The sequence below is a fragment of the Saccoglossus kowalevskii genome, chromosome 4 (genome assembly GCF_978046115.1).
Source record: "Saccoglossus kowalevskii chromosome 4, keSacKowa6.1, whole genome shotgun sequence".
Lineage (NCBI taxonomy): Eukaryota > Metazoa > Hemichordata > Enteropneusta > Harrimaniidae > Saccoglossus > Saccoglossus kowalevskii.
Window position 1 is genome coordinate 7,079,364 of NC_140644.1, and position 18,270 is coordinate 7,097,633.

Sequence of the window (18,270 nt, forward strand, 5' to 3'; positions counted from 1 at the left end):
TTGGGAGTTGAAAAACTATGTCAAGGCCATGTTTTACTCTGTGAAACACGCATGTACCATCTCATCTCGCCATATTTCAGTTTATTTCCTTTGAAAAATATATTTTTTCAACTGGAAATCCATGTTTCTCAGCTGTCTTAAATAGTTCTTCTAGCTGCCCTCGTTTGTACCCATACTCACTCACTCTGCTATCTTTAAAAATGCTGTCTCAAATATGCTACTAGCTCCTTTCGGGTTGCATGTCTAGCAGTGCTCTTTTGACTTTTTATATTTTTATATCGTTCGTTGCTAGGTAGGTTACTCATGCGCAAATAGAATTACATCGCGTCTGACGGTAATTCGGGAATTGGAAATTGAGTATTGTGCTATAAGACTGCTGAGATTCACAAGGACATTGTCATGCCACGGAATATTTCACAGTACAACCAGTCATCAGAATAGACATGTGTCTGTGATGCAGAAGCTGTTCCATCTTCACGCTCGCAGGCTAATATGTTTTAATTCTTCTGTGATAGTAAAAATGTGATATGCCAGAAACACTGGTGGGTACTAACGTACTTGGTACCTTCATCACCAAACACATTCTTTCTATCCCTCTATTCCAAAAACATACGGAGATCAATCTGTAAATTCCCATTTTCGAACAGCATACAAACAAGGTTTAGTTTACAAGTTATGTGACACTTAAAATAGCTGTTAAAAAAATATGCGGAATTAAAATAAGTATCTAATTTGCATAAACATGTATATGACGACTGTCTGTTCGTTAATGGCAGAGTGATTGTGTTTGTGGTTGTATATTGAGCCAGCATGGTCAAAAGTCAAAACATACTAATTTTGTATCAAAACATCTAAGATTAAACTGTGGTTAATTCATTAAAGGTAACTTATTCTGCAGGATTGGAAGTGGATCATGGCTGTCGACTGGTTGGTTCACTGTGACATTACTTTTGTATTCCTGTGATGAAATAAGAATATATGGTATGGTTGAGTCTGATCACTGTGACAAGTAAGTAACTACTAAGTGTATTCAAGATCAAGGTTGGTGAGGATGGTGATGAAGGTGGCATTGAAAGGGGTATAATGTAGAGTTACAGGGTGTAATGGCTACATCTTGTAATGTTACAGGGTGTAATGGTTACATTTTGAATCCTTACAGGGTATAATAGTTACATTTTGTAGTGTTACAGGGTATAATGGTTACATTTTGTAGTGTTACAGGGTATAATAGTTACATTTTGTAGTGTTACAGGGTATAATTGTTACATTTTGTAGTGTTACAGGGTATAATAGTTACATTTTGTAGTGTTACAGGGTATAATTGTTACATTTTGTAGTGTTACAGGGTATAATAGTTACATTTTGTAGTGTTACAGGGTATAATTGTTACATTTTGTAGTGTTACAGGGTATAATGATTACATTTTGTAGTGTTACAGGGTATAATGGTTACATCGTGTAAAGTTACAGGGTATAATGGTTACATTTTGTAATGTTGCAGGGTATAATGGTTACATCGTGTGAAGTTACAGGGTATAATGGTTACATTTTGTAGTGTTACAGAGTATAATGGTTGCATCGTGTAATGTTACAGGGTATAATGGTTACATCGTGTAAAGTTACAGGGTATAATGGTTACATTTTGTAATGTTACAGGGTATAATGGTTACATCGTGTGAAGTTACAGGGTATAATGGTTACATTTTGAAGTGTTACAGGGTATAATGGTTACATCGTGTAAAGTTACAGAATATAATGGTTACATTTTGTAATGTTACAAGTTATAATGGTTACATCGTGTAAAGTTACAGGGTATAATGGTTACATTTTGTAATGTTACAGGGTATAATGGTTACATCGTGTAAAGTTACAGGGTATAATGGTTACATTTTGTAATGTTACAGGGTATAATGGTTACATCGTGTAAAGTTACAGGGTATAATGGTTACTTTTTGTAATGTTGCAGGGTATAATGGTTACATCTTGTAAAGTTAAAGGATGTAATGGTTGTATCTTATAGATAGCAACCTAATGTATAACTAGAAGCAAACAATCATGCCGGAAGGTGAAACTCATTCGAGTTAAGGGCAGTTAGTAAGACTGAAAGGAGTTGAACATGAGGCACAATAAAAAATGTATCTGTATATGATTTTTCCACTTGTTCTTTTTGTTGTAGCCTGGCTGTTGATGTTCCATATCATTACTATGAGCCTGAGGGTCTCACAGAGTGTAAAGTTTACAAGAGTATGGAAAACAAAAGAAGTGGTGGCCACCGTTTTATAACTGAAAAATATATCTTTAGGAAGTGGGCAGAATCTGCAAATATTACCTTTCATTATCCATCATGGAACGTTTCACATCAGATCGGTGACGAGCCGTTTTTTATAAAATCATCGACTGATAGGTTTGGGAAAAATACTGGCAGCAGGAAAAGGCAACATTAACAACACTGTGTTGTCCATACAAGGAGATGATAGCAACTCTGTGTTGTCCATAAAAGGAGATGATAGCAACACTGTGTTGTCCATAAAAGGAGATGATAGCAACACTGTAGTCCATAAAAGGAGATGATAGCAACACTGTGTTGTCCATAAAAGCATAAAAGGAGATGATAGCAACACTGTGTTGTCCATAAAGGGAGATGATAGCAACACTGTTGTCCATAAAGGGAGATGATAGCAACACTGTGTTGTCCATAAAGGGAGATGATAGCAACACTGTTGTCCATAAAGGGAGATGATAGCAACACTGTGTTGTCCATAAAAGGAGATGATAGCAACACTGTGTTGTCCATAAAAGGATATGATAGCAACACTGTGTTGTCCATAAAAGGAGATGATAGCAACACTGTGTTGTCCATAAAAGGATATGATAGCAACACTGTGTTGTCCATAAAAGGAGATGATAGCAACACTGTGTTGTCCATAAAAGGAGATGATAGCAACACTGTGTTGTCCATAAAAGGAGATGATAGCAACACTGTGTTGTCCATAAAACCCAAACAGTATTTTAATAAATATGCAAATATGCATCAGTTGATAATCCATTCACGGATTTTTTCACTGTGTTCAAATTATGACATTCACAAATGTATTCTCACTCAAAACATTTTAACCTTAATCAATATTTTATCAAATTTTATGTGTAATATTTTGGGTGTGTCTGTTGAGTCACATGTTGAGTGGATTTTAAATAAATGGTTGTTTTTTTATACACAGTGATTCGGATTAGCAAATATATAAACATAACTTAGCCTTGTTGAAAGATTCAGGTCATATTCTCTTGTGGATGAATGTTCTTTTTGAGGTCAGGTAATGTACTGTGAAATACTTTATTTTAGCTGGAGTCGCTAATTTTTGAGTGTTTTGTATGGAGTTTAATTTCACTGATTTTGGACGAGTTGAATTTAAAACATAGGAAAAAAAAGTATATTCGCTGGATTTTATTTTCACTGAATCATTTCTAAAGCGAAAATAAATTACAAGCGAAAATTAAGTATTTTACAGTATATTAAGGATATTTGAGATAGTTTCTACACCATGGACCCTTTAATCAAACCATGACCGCATCTCTTCCGCAATATTAAAATTGTCCACAGGTATTAATAGATACACATCAGATCACACTTTCAGAACTTGGTGGGTGTAGTATACACTGGAGATTTGTTTTCACATGGTTGGCACATGTCAACATGTACTGTGGACTATATAAATATGTCTTGTGTAGTTGAGGTATCGTACTCTGTGCCTGAAGGTGTCATTGATGGTATTTTCAAAGCTACACAGGTCACTAGTCGTGATCTTTAAGACAGATAACGACTGAGATCAGTTTGGCTGAATGCAGCCTCTAGTATTATGACGCACCAAGCCAAACGCAAGGGACGCTGGGAACAAGCGAATGAGATCATGACACTGGTTGAGATGATTGTGGCTTCTAGTGTTGAGTCTACTTGACTGAAATGAAGTTTGTTCTTTTGCAAGCAGTTAAGTTTCAAGAATCATGATGACATTTTTACAGTATAACACCATTCTTATTGACAATCTCATTTCCGTGGTAATGTAGCTATTTAACAACCTATATGGTTTCCATGACAATGTCAAATTGTAATATTTGTATTTGATATATCAGCACATCATCATCGTGTATCTGTGAGCAAATGTTGTTTGGCCCGACTATTACCATGGTAATGACAGTTTGCTTTGACAGGAATCGTGTCACTTTAGCAGACCTGTATTAATGAGTCGCATGACTGACAGAAGTAACATTAATATTAGTAGTCATACTTTGTGTCATTACAGGCCACTTGTTAAGTCTACTTTTATTTGTGATGCCATTTGGCGTCGTCGCATGTTTTTGTTACTCAAGTCTGTGGGAGGTACCATAGCCCTTCTATGTGGGTAAAAATCATAATATCTGAAAATTAAAGCAGCATTGGCAGGGTTCAAGAAGAATTGTCAGAAAAGTTATCCGCAGATACTCATTGAAATGGGGTGTTGACACCAATATTCCTGCATAATGAAGTGTAAACATGTTAAATATTTCTTTTTATTCAACATCAGCATAACCATGTGACTGATAACAATTTGGGTGTATTGCTTATGCATATTTATTTATATTCATATATGGCCATTTCTTATGTTAGTTGCATCTTTTGTTTGATGCCTTCATTATGGCACTGACTGTATGTTCTGTTCTGCGACAGTGTTACAGATATGACAGTTATGCATGTTAATGAGCTAGCTCACATGACCATATACGGTCATCTGTTATTTTAATCAAATCTCTTGTTCAACATTATCATAACACAGGATTTATCTTCCTAACTGCAACAGTGCTTGAGATATAACAGTTATGCATATTAATGAGCTCACATGACCATATATGGTCATCTGTTATTTTAATCAAATCTCTTGTTCAACATTGTTATAATAACACAGGATTTATCTTCCTAACTGCAACAGTGCTTGAGATATAACAGTTATGCATATTAATGAGCTCACATGACCATATATGGTCATCTGTTATTTTAATCAAATCTTTTGTTCAACGTCATAACACAGGATTTATCTTCCTAACTGTAACAGTGCTTGAGATATAACAGTTATGCATATTAATGAGCTCACATGACCATATATGGTCATCTGTAATTTTAATCAAATCTCTTGTTCAACGTTGTCATAATAACACAGGATTTATCTTCCTAACTGCAACAGTGCTTGAGATATAACAGTTATGCATATTAATGAGCTCACATGACCATATATGGTCATCTGTTATTTTAATCAAATCTCTTGTTCAACATTGTCATAATAACACGGATTTATCTTCCTAACTGCAACAGTGCTTGAGATATAACAGTTATGCATATTAATGAGCTCACATGACCATATATGTTCATCTGATATTTTAATCAAATCTCTTGTTCAACGTTGTCATATTAACACGATTCATCTTCCTAACTGCAACAGTGCTTGAGATATAACAGTTATGCATATTAATGAGCTCACATGACCATATATGGTCATCTGATATTTTAATCAAATCTCTTGTTCAACGTTGTCATAATAACACAGGATTCATCTTCCTAATTGCAACAGTGCTTGAGATATAACAGGTATGCATATTAATGAGCTCACATGACCATATACGTTCATCTGATATTTTAATCAAATCTCTTGTTCAACGTTGTCATATTAACACACGATTCATCTTCCTAACTGCAACAGTGCTTGAGATATAACAGTTATGCATATTAATGAGCTCACATGACCATATATGGTCATCTGATATTTTAATCAAATCTCTTGTTCAACGTTGTCATAATAACACAGGATTCATCTTCCTAACTGCAACAGTGCTTGAGATATAACAGTTATGCATATTAATGAGGTTACAAAAATGCTTGGCCACGGGATATGCGATCTTGTTGTCTTTGACAGTACGCAAATGTTCAACAAAACGATCACCAAATCGTCTTTTAGTCTCACCCAAGTACAGCATATTACACCTTTTACACTTAATACAGTAAATTATGTTGGATGACGTACATGTAAACGAATCTTTAATGTGTATAGTTTTTAAAGGGTCTTTCATGGTCGGACAACACAGAACAAATGGGCATGAACAACATTTACCTCGACCACACGAATGTGTACCAGGTCGCTGATTCGACTCTGACAATGCTGTACGAACCAAATTATCTTTAATATTGGTGCCACGCCATAATAGGGGGTGACGGATAAATATCTTGGGTATTTTAAGAGGAACATAGTAAATCAGATTTTTCAAAAATAATTTTACGAATATGTTGACTGAAAGGGTGGTAGGTAAGAACCAAAGGGGTGCGAGAAGACTGAAAAGTAGGGGTTGGTGTTAATGCATCATCCTGGCTTAATTGCTGAACACGATGTGTGGCACTGTCAATAACAGATTGTAGGTATCCCCGTGACAAAAACCATAAACCCTTTTTATTAATTTGATATTCAAAATCAGTTTATTCAGAACAAACCGGACGGACTCGTAAAAACTGAGAGAATGGCATAGAGTCTTTACAACGTTTAAGATGACATGAATCATACAAAAACGTATGAATGTGAATCAAATATACCGGTATACATTGTTTTATTTTTACACTGGACGTCAAAGCATTGTACACTTCTATCCCTCATGCTGATGGCCTCAAAGCATTGTCATTTTTGACTCCCATGTGCGAAGCACAAAATGGGAGTCTTTGCAGTTAGTGTGTCTGTGTGTGTGTGTGTGTGTGTGTGTGTGTGTGTGTGTGTGTGTGTGTGTGTGTGTGTGTGTGTGTGTGTGTGTGTGTGTGTGTGTGTATGTGTGTCCGACTGTTCCACTGCTATCTCAAGAACCATACATCGGTTTTTGATGAAACTTGGTGCATAGATGCTCTGGGCCAATGCGCAGATTTGATTAGGTTTTGGTAAAAATCCATGCTCGTTAATTACCTAATTTGCATGATAATTAGCTAATTTTTAGCTGTTCTATGACTGTTCCACTGATATCTAAAGAATCACTCATTGGATTTTGATGAAACTTGGTACATAGATGCTCTGAACATATGCGCAGATTTGATTAATTTTTGGTAAAAATCCGTGCATATTAATTACCTAATTTGCATGATAATTAGCTATTTTTTAGTGGTTCCATGACTGTTCCACTGATATCTAAACAACCACTCATTGGATTTTGATGAAACTTGGTACATAGATGCGCTGAACTAATGCTAGGTTTTGATTAGTTTTTGGTAATAATCCGTGGATACTAATTACCTAATTTGCATAATGATTAGTCAATTTTCGGTTTTTCCACTAATATCTCAAGTACTAATCATCACATTTCAATGAAACTTGGTACATAGATGTCATACAACACTGCACAGACCTGATAGTTTTTATGGTAATATCAGTACATATTAATTACCTAATTTGCATAATTAATTAATTTTCAGCATTTGATATAAGTAGTTAGCATTACATTTCAATGAAACTTGGTACTTACATACTCAAGGACTATGCAGAGATTGATTGTTTTCGATAAATATTTGTGCATATTAATCACCTAATTTGCATAATTAGTTAATTTTCAGCTTTTCCACGGGTATCTCAAGTACTAATCATCGCATTTCAATGAAACTTGGTACATAGATCCTTTAGGACTATGCAGAGACCTGATTAGTTTTAGGGTAAATAATTGTGCATATTAATTACCTAATTTGCATAATTAATTTTCAGCTTTTCTACTGATATCTAAAGTACTAATCATCACATTTCAATGAATCTAGAATTATGCAGACCCAATTAGTTTCCGGTAAATATTTGTGCATATTAATCACCTAATTTGCACAATTAACCAACTTTCACACTGATATCTCAGGTACTATACATCACATATCAATGAATGTACATGGATGCTGTAGGACAATAGACAGACCTGAATAATTGTGGGTTAAAATCTGTACAAATTAATTACCTAATTTGCATAATTAACCAATTTTAAGCTTTCACACTGATATCTAAAGTACCGTAAAAACTCCAAAATTTCGACCGGTTTTAAATAATTGGTGTTAGATATGTGACGTGTTTTTAGAGTCAAAATTAAGGTGCATTTTCGGACGGTCGAATTTTTCAGAATAGAAATCAGCAAATGAAAAAATGGGGATGATAGACAGTGTGCTTCATTAGTTTTTAAAAAATGCAATGTCCGTCAATTGACGTAAACTTCCTCATGTTTCACGGTAAAAGCAAAGGTCGTGGCCGAGTTGTAACTCAAAATCTAAACAAAGTCATCAATCAGTGAGTATTATGACAAGCAAAACAAAACATCAAGACGCGGAGAAGAGGTCAGCACAAAACTAATAGGTCAAAAGACAAAGCTGTCTCGCACTACCTAGAAAAACTTGCGAATGTTCGAAGTACAGGTGCCCATTGGACAAAAGATGCATGGAAGTTTAGCAAACTATCTCCCCGACCCAGTGCAATGTATCCGGTTAGAATCAAAGCTCACGTGTCCCTTATTTGAGGGACCAAATTCTGCCGTAAATTCGCCCTTGGATTAAAAAATAAAATGGGATTTAAGAAAATAAAATGGGACTTTTAAGGTGTATTTTGGCGTCATTTTTTGGACAATTCAATCAACCCTGCCGGCTAAAATAGAGTCTAAGTTTTACCGTAGTCATTGACGTTTGTCTATTCAAGAGTACACGTGTATGATTTTTATCGTGACTAGCGTGAGCGGGTAAGCTTCCTTTCGAGAATGAGCTGTTATCACTGTGAACAATGTTAAATTATTCTTCAGATGACCAGTTTATTTTTTAAAAACAACTAATTTTTTTATTTAAAAAAAATCATGCCGTTTTCGCATCAAAATCCAAGCCAAAATATCGTACTACAACATCAATCTCTTCCGCATTGCGTTCAATAACATTAACATATTTAAATAAGCTATGGTAATTTGAACACGTTGGCATCATCCAGCTTTTTGATTGGTTAATTAGCGATTTGACCTATTTGATCTAAGAGAACATGGCGGATATCCTACAGCATCAAACGTTTATACGAGACCGGAATCATTCGCTTACGATGAAACTAAGTTGACTTTTATTTGTATTTCATAACCATTCAACAAATTTATTTTGTGTACATTATTATAATCACTACTGAGTACAGTAATAATCAACAATTCAGAAACGCAGCATGCCGAGATTTTTGTGTTCGTTTTTATTTGAAACTTCGTTTATTTAGAATATATTTTCGTTACCAATAAAATAAAAATCTCTCAGTCAATCAGAAACCCGGATTCATGCCTTCGAGGAAGGTCCCGTTTGAACGCTCACATCGTTTTGTTTTTTTTCGTTTGGGGGAAAACTAAAACTGGTCGCAATTTTCGAATAAGAATGAGTCGGCAATTTTTAGTGGAGTCGAAAATTTGGAGGTAAACAAAACACCGAAACCCGTCAAATAAATAGGTGGCCGAATTTTTAGAGGGGTCGAAATTTTGGAGTTTTCACGGTACTAATTATTCCATTTCAATGAAACTTAGTACAAAGATGCTCTAGGACAATGTACAAACCTAATTAGTTTGGGGTAAAAATCTGTTCATATTAATTCCCTAATAAGCATAATAATTCATAATTTTTTGGTTCTAATCACATTTCAATTAAACTTGGAGACATAGATTTTCTGTTACATTGCGCAGACCTCATTAGTTTTACACTCAAATCTGGTCATATTAATTTTCTGATTTGCATAATTAGTTTTCAGCTAAGTAATTTCGAATTATATTTAATGTGTCTCCAATACTCTCAGCACATGGGAGTTCTTTCTAAGCTTTCTTTGATTTCTAAATCAACGTGCCAGTCAAAATTTCCCTACCAGCGCTTTGGTGTGCCTTTCAGATCTCGTTTTAACTATAAATTGTTTTTCATTTAACAATGAGTTTTATACTCAAGTTCGGGGCGTTGCTATGGGCACCCATATGGGCAAATGAATAGCGCCATCAGTATTCAACAATTCCAAAATGGCTGTCACGTTATGTCAGCACAAATCGAGCGGAAAAGAGGTGGAAACTAAATATTCTCGACAAATTTATTTCTGTGACGTGGCGATGTTTGAATTCGTTCAAAATTTAAGGTTAGTGTTAGGATTTCGTTTTGTTTCGTTTCGTTTCGGGGAAAAGACTGAGCCGCGTTCACTTCCATTGTTTCCAGCAAAGACACTAGAAAAAGAGGAACGTGCAACTGCAGTGTTTTTATTGATCTCACGTATGTTGGTGGCCGTTAGAAGGATCTTTTTCTAGTGTCTTTGTTTCCAGCAACAGTATTCTTTTTTTAGATATCTCATTAACAGTCTATGAAGATGGGGCGTTGCTATGGGCACCCATATGGGCAAATGAATAGCGCCATCAGTATTCAACAATTCCAAAATGGCTGTCACGTTATGTCAGCACAAATCGAGCGGAAAAGAGGTGGAAACTAAATATTCTCGACAAATTTATTTCTGTGACGTGGCGATGTTTGAATTCGTTCAAAATTTAAGGTTAGTGTTAGGATTTCGTTTTGTTTCGTTTCGTTTCGGGGAAAAGACTGAGCCGCGTTCACTTCCATTGTTTCCAGCAAAGACACTAGAAAAAGAGGAACGTGCAACTGCAGTGTTTTTATTGATCTCACGTATGTTGGTGGCCGTTAGAAGGATCTTTTTCTAGTGTCTTTGTTTCCAGCAACAGTATTCTTTTTTTAGATATCTCATTAACAGTCTATGAAGATGGTCTATTCACCTCCATGTTTTATAAACCGACTGATTCACATTCATACGTTTTGTATGATTCATGTCATCTTAAACGTTGTAAAGACTCTATGCCATTCTCTCAGTTTTTACGAGTCCGTCCGGTTTGTTCTGAATAAACTGATTTTGAATATCAAATTAATAAAACGGGTTTATGGTTTTAGTCACGGGGATACCTACAATCTGTCATTGACAGTGCCACCCATCGTGTTCAGCAATTAAGCCAGGATGATGCATTAACACCAACCCCCACTTTACGGTCTACTCGCATCCCCTTGGTTCTTAGCTACCACCCTTTCAGTCAACATATTCGTAAAATTATTTTTGAAGAATTTGATTCACTATCTTCCTCTAATAATACCCAAGATATTTACCCCTCACCTCCTATTATGGCGTACAGTCGTGGCACCAATATTAAAGATAAATTGGTTCGTACAGCATTGGTAGACTTGAATCAGCGACCTGGTACACATTCGTGTGGTCAAGGTAAATGTTATACATGTCCATTTGTTCCGTGTTGTCGACCATAAAAGGTCCTTTAAAAACTTTACACATTAAAAGTTCGTTTACATGTACGTCATCCAACATAATTCACCCCCCCCCCCTGGTGATGGTGTCTCTGATATGACTGTTACTGGTATTTTACAGTACATATAAATGGTTGGGATTCCTCTCTGTTCAGGTGTGAGCAATCATTAATATTCAAAATTAGCACACTCAGTCCAGCTGGCATTAATTGTCAATTCACCTCATTTCCTTTGCCTTGATTGGCTCCTTGTTTTTGTATGCTTTATAGTGAGGTGTTTTTCAGTCTAGTGTCCACTTGCTGAGGAAGAGTTGAACTCGAAACGTCCTGTTTTTTACTTTACTTATTAGTGCTTTTTTATTTTCCCGCTGGTCGTTTTTATTGTTCTGATCGAAAATATATTATTTTTCTCATATGCAGCTATGACCAGACATGTTATATACAAAATCGGCAGTTAATTGGTTGAAGCACCAATGAGAAAGAAATGCTTAAACTTTTGGTAATTTTTGTTAATAATACAAAATGGCGGCCAAACCAAGTGACCAATCAACTTTTTGGGCTCGAACTTGAAAGAGCTATGCATGCAGATGGATTATCGCAAATTCCATGTCAATCGGTCGGCAACTTTATGAGAAGAAGATTTTTAAAGGATTAAGCCTCGTTTTCGAAAAAAAACTAAATAGCGGCAAAAGTCACGTGACCTCTAATGTTCTTTTACCTCATTAAGGATAGGTATGGGCTACAGTTGCAACACAGCAAAAATTGGGACTTCTAGACCGCCACAAAGTAGTCAAAATGGCCGCTTTCGGTTTTCACTATATTCAAGATGGCAAACAAATTAATGCACCAATAAAATTTTGTTTTTCGAACCAAGTAGATATAGGTTAGTAGAAGCTCTATGCTGAGTTTCATAGCGACCGGCCATGTTGTTCAGGAGAAAAAGAGATTTTTATGGGGGGGATGCTGAGTTTGCATTTATTTTAATGGACATGACAGAAAAAGTCACGTGACCGCTGACAGTTTGACCCTCGATAGCGGCCATTGAAAGTTAACCAATAACAAATTTTGAAAGGTCAGTGCACAAGTTCACATCACAATCAATCAGCACACTGGCAGCAGGTTTGAAATCATTTTGTTCAGCCATTTTCTCAAACGGGCTGACGAAAAACACGACGGAAAGAAGAAGAAGATGAAGAAAATAAAAAATCTAGCGATAACAATGAAAGGGCTTGGACCCCTAATAACAAATTTAATGCCACAAAATGTTCAGAAATTACTAAAATGCCACCACAGGGACGAACGGTTAAGTTATTTGCGAAGTGTACGCATGCGTACAACCTGCCAACACGTGAAATTTGTCGCGGAAAACTGCTAATGGCGATTTGGGCGAAAAAGTGGCGTTTTACCGAGAATTATAAGACATTCACTTAAACATTGAGGTTTTTCAAAACTATAGAATTCGATGTTAATTTTCTACTGTACACCGACCCGACAAAAATACCAGTAGCAGCATTTAGGTGTTTTTTTTATAATTTCTGAGCAATATTTTGACTCCAAATAGATGACTAAGCTGTGAGACGTTTTTTACTAGATCCTGTTAGCCATGTTTTCAGCCCCCTGTGACAAGAACTGGCAACTCAACACGGAACTCGCTGGTAAATTGTGGACATTGTTTTTAAGCGGAAAAATCGTTCGCGCAGATTACATATGCAGTCCACAGCGTACGCAATTTGCCAGATTCTGATATTGACTGGCAGTTAGGAAGTGAAATAGTTGATTTTAAAGCAGAATATCCAAAGTTAAGTCATTTCATACAGTACTACGCCAAATTTTACAAAATAAAAATAACCAGTGAGTATGCCGACGAAAATGTCAGTACTGTCGGCATGGCTCCAAGTAATGTGATCATACACCAGGCTATTACACATCTTGGGTTTGACCAGAAAAAGGACTATTTTTTATCTGTATAGAACATAAATATTCCCTCGTGTTTCTGGATGATTGAAATATTAAACTGATAGTGTACTCAATCACACCAGAAGACGATAAATCGTTGATAATGTTAGCACGACACCAAGTCTGCGGGTTTGACAACAATCACATTAGTGATTAAAGGGCGGTGATCGTCGCACCGCGCATGTGCGACATTTGTGTTCTTAATAAACATTAAATTACCCACAATCCAAAAGTGCAAGTTTTGACCTGGACGCCACTAATTACCGCCGGTGACTCCCTCGATACTTTCCAATCATCAATGAAGTTATCTAAAGCTTGGTAACATCCCAGTTTGTACCGCCACCTTTAAACTACTGTCATGAATTTGTTTTTGCGTATCTGTTGACCGACTTAATTAACTGATTATTAGCGAATTGCTGTGTTATGTCTGTCATCGTGTAGGCCTATTTGAAGTTTTGGACGGAACTTGGCTCAGTGGTTTGGAACTAATTATGTGGTGTCGGGCCCAATAAACACGCAGACAACAGGTTCGGTATACAAGCAAGGTTTACTTGTGTGTAATAACTAACGGAACTCACCAACGAACACTTAATGATAAACCAAGAACATCATCCAGTAGTTACAAATGCTAATAGCTTACCTACACGCGAAAGTCGTCCAGTACGAATAACACGTATGCCAGCATATTTGAGAGACTATGTACTTTCATAAGCATAAGAACTGTATCTATAGAACATTAGTTTGTTAATGCAGTTAAAAGGATTTCAACTGTTGCATGTTTGAGATTTTGAACTCTTATCGAACTTTAATATCGTTCTTTCATTCATTGTATGTTTATACTTAGGATTATGCATCCTTTCCGTGAGGGGGAATTATGTTGTGTCTGAGCATTAATAGTATAAACATATACCGTACTTTGCATGGCCATATTCCCGCCATCAGTTGGGTTGCTTAGCAACAGATGGGATTCTGGGACAGGGCTGCCATCTTTGTGAGTTCCGTTAGTTATTACACACAAGTAAACCTTGCTTGTATACCGAACCTGTTGTCTGCGTGTTTATTGGGCCCGACACCACATTTTGGCGACGAGGATGGGATATTAAAGTTCGATAAGAGTCCAAAATCTCAAACATGCAACAGTTGAAATCCTTTTAACTGCATTAACAAACTAATGTTCTATAGATACAGTTCTTATGCTTATGAAAGTACATAGTCTCTCAAATATGCTGGCATACGTGTTATTCGTACTGGACGACTTTCGCGTGTAGGTAAGCTATTAGCATTTGTAACTACTGGATGATGTTCTTGGTTTATCATTAAGTGTTCGTTAGGGAGTTCAGGTGGGAGTACAGATGAATCATGTCTATGCGAACGTACACATCTTCTGGCACTCCATGCTGTACCGTCGTCAAGTCTAAACGAAGACTTACCAAGCTTCTTAACAATGCGATGCGGCTCAGAAAATGTAGGGGAGAGCTTGTGGCTGCGATTTGGACGTTTAACTCTCACCCAGTCTCCTACATTCAGATTGGTGGATCTAGCGTGCTGTCGTTGATCTGTGTAGGACTTGATTCTGGCTTGACGTTGTTCTATTTCTGACTTCATAGCTGGAATGTCTGTTTGTGCATTACCGACGCTGGTAGTAGGTGGTTTTAGTTTATCAAGTGGTAGACGCATTTGACGATTGAGCATAAGTTGTGAAGGTGACTTTTGAGTAAGAGCATGTGGTGTAGCTCTATAGTTCTGTAGTATTGTACGAACTGAATCTGCGAATGTCTTTCCCTCCGACAAATTCGTTTTCAAACCCTCTTTCAGGCATTTATTGAATCGTTCCACCCCACCGTTGCTTTGGGGGTTATATAATGATGTTAGATTATGTTTGATACCATGTGATTGTAGATAATTTTCAAACTCGTCTGAGGTAAACTGAGGTCCGTTGTCAGTAGTGATCACTTCTGGAAATCCCCATCGAGTGAAAAGTTCTTCAAGAATCTTAATAACTGCTGTAGATGTGACCGTTCCTGTTGTTGCCACTTCAGGCCATTTGGAATGTAGGTCGTGTACTACAACTAAGAAACGTTGACTATGTGGTGCTATGGCTATCTCACCAAATATGTCCATTTGTATAGAGTTCCATGGTTCTGTCGGCCATGGCGTTGGTTGAAGTGGTGGTTGTTTTGGTCTAGCTGACTTGCCACTGATAGCGCAAGGCTCACAATTGCGGACGTAATCTTCGATCTGAGAGTCCATACCTGGCCACCATACTGTTTCACGACATCGCTGTTTCATACGAACTATACCTGGATGTCCGTCATGGGCCATTCGTAGGACTCGTTCCTGCAGGGCTTCAGGAATAACTGCACGTGAACTACGGGCAATAGAGTATTCATTCCATACTGTAAGCTCATCGCGGAGGTTAGCGAATACTTTGAGATTTGGTGGCACACTTTTTGGCCAACCATTTTGAACATATGTGGCAACTCGTTGAAGCAGCGGATCATCACGAGACTGTGTTTGGAGTTCGCTAGCTGTGACTAACCCATCTAAGTTAATTTCGAGAATGTCATTTTCAGTTTCTGTGTTGTCCGTAGTGCGTACAAGACGACTTAGCATATCTGCGACAAAGTTCTTACTACCTTGCATGTGCTCGACATCAAAGTTGTACTGCAAAAGACGATCAGTCCATCTATAGATACGTAGTGGTTTATGACCGGAGCCTACTGTTGACAGAATTGATTTGAGCGCTTCATGGTCAGTGCGTAGTGTGTATTTCCTACCGTAGAGTACAATATGCCAATGTTCTGAAGCATACACACACGCTAAAGCTTCACGTTCGCTTGTTGAGTATTTACGCTCGGTTGGAGACAATGTCCGAGAAGTGAATGCAACTGGCTTCTCTTCATCATTAACTATTTGCGACAAAACTGCTCCGATTGCATATCCCGAAGCATCTGTAGTAACATATGTTTTAGCATCAGGGTTGAAGTGTGCGAGAACCGGTGGTGACGAAATCTGGTTCTTGAGTTTGTCGAATGCGCACTGCTGATCCTTAGTCCATTCCCATGGCTCATCTTTGCGTAACAGTTTAACGTAGGGGTTCAGCTATGTCTGCGTAATATGGTACAAACTTTAAATAGAAGTTTGTCGTACCAAGAAATGATTGCAATTCCTTGACATTGGCAGGCTCGGGGAGATCCATAATTGCTTTCGTATTGGACTGTAATGGTAACACACCAGACGCGGATACTCTGTAGCCAACAAAACCAATCTCATGTTTCGAAAACTCACACTTATCTCTATTGAGTGTTAAATTGTACTTTCTCAGTTTGTTTAGCACTGTGTTAAGACGCTGGTCATGTTCTGCTTGGTTTGCACCATGGATTGCAACATCGTCAATCAGGTGTACAGCTCCCTCACAGTCGCTAAGAACAGAAGCAAGTATCTTTTGGAAGGCGCTTGGTGCTGATGAAAGTCCATATGGCATGCGCTTATACTGGAAGACGCCCTCATGTGTTATGAATGCTGTGAGGTTCCGACTGTCTTCCGCAAGTGGTACTTGTAGGTAGCTGCGACGCAAATCCAATTTCGTGAATACTCTGGATCCATGAAATTCGGAGGTGAGTTCACCAAGGTCAGGTAGGGGATACTTATCAGGTATAATGGCTTTGTTTACATCTCGCAAGTCTACACAAAGTCTAATATCGCCGGTCTTTCTGCGTGCAACAACTAAATTTGAAATCCACGGAGAATTATCAATGCGTTCAATAATGTCCAAATTCTCAAGACGACTCAATTCCTTTGAAACTTCCTCGCGTACTGTTAGCGGTAATCGTCGAAGTTTCTGTGACACTGGGGAAATGCTTGGATCAACCCGTGGTCGGTGCGCAAAAGTAGTAATTTTCCCAAATCCAGAAAATAATTCAGGAAAGTTGTCAACAGCATCCACTGAGTTGACAATTGTACCATGTCTACTTATCTGAAATCCAAGTTGGTTGAATAAATCAATTCCCATGAGATTACTACCATTTTTTGTGACATAAAACTTAAAGTTCTGCACAGTCTGTTCATCATACTGCACTGGAAGACGTACTACACCAATAACCGGAATGTTACCTCCATTGTAGCTGGTTAACATTTGTCTAGTTGGTAGCAGTGGTATAGCTTTGAAGTGTTGTTTGTACAATTCCTCATTCAAGATGGAAACCTTAGCACCAAGGTCTAGTACTAGGTTGAGTCTAATCCCATTTATTGTCACAGCACAAGTTTTGAAACTATTGTCAATTGCGTTAACTTCAGAAACAGTATATATTAACACTTGTTCAATGTCTGAGTCCTTATTGGGTGTATCCACTTGTTTAACCTTTGTAGTTGCAGAGCTTCTACACATTCGTGCAAAGTGACCAATTTTATGACAGTTTCTGCACTCTTGTCTGTTGGCTGGGCAGTCTGAGTGACGTGTATCATGGTTATTGGAACCACAGTTGCGACAACCTGAAAGTTTATTTTGTGTGGCCCGATTTCTATTACGGTAGTTTTGAGTACGATTTCTGTTGTACTGTCTCTTGTTGATACCTTGTATTTTGGGTTTTTCTTCCAGTTTTACTTTTACTGGGTTTGGTTCGAGTGACATCGTGTCAGACGCAATCACATGTGAATCAGATAAAGCATTTTCAATTTGTTCAGCTAAGGTTGTGGCTTTATGCAAAGTTAACGTGTCTGGCTCCATTAGTAATCTTTCTCTAATACGTGGAGTATGCGTTTTCTCAATCAGCTGATCTCTGATCATTTCATCTGTGAGTGTACCAAAATTACATTTGGCAGCATGTTCGTTCAAAGTAGCAACATAACTCGATATTGACTCACCAGGACGCTGTCCGCGCTGACGAAACCGATGCCTTTCCAGGATAACGGATTTTCGAGGACCAAAGTGCGACTCGAGTTTATCCACAACATCCTTATACGTAGGGCAATCACCAAGAGACTGGAAGAT

At 37.5% G+C, this 18,270-nt stretch overlaps 1 protein-coding gene across 1 annotated transcript in view; it reads left to right on the plus strand.

The window, feature by feature from the left end:
* The window catches only part of LOC102810005 (alpha-N-acetylgalactosaminide alpha-2,6-sialyltransferase 3-like), a 32,985-nt gene extending 29,722 nt beyond the window's left edge, over window positions 1–3,263 (plus strand). The window contains exons 3-4 of the mRNA XM_085497688.1: window positions 899–1,009; window positions 2,176–3,263. Of these exons, the coding sequence (XP_085353814.1) occupies window positions 899–1,009; window positions 2,176–2,443 (379 nt within the window). The 3' untranslated portion in view covers window positions 2,444–3,263. The remainder of the gene's footprint in view (window positions 1–898; window positions 1,010–2,175) is intronic.
* Window positions 3,264–18,270: the final 15,007 nt, after the last annotated feature.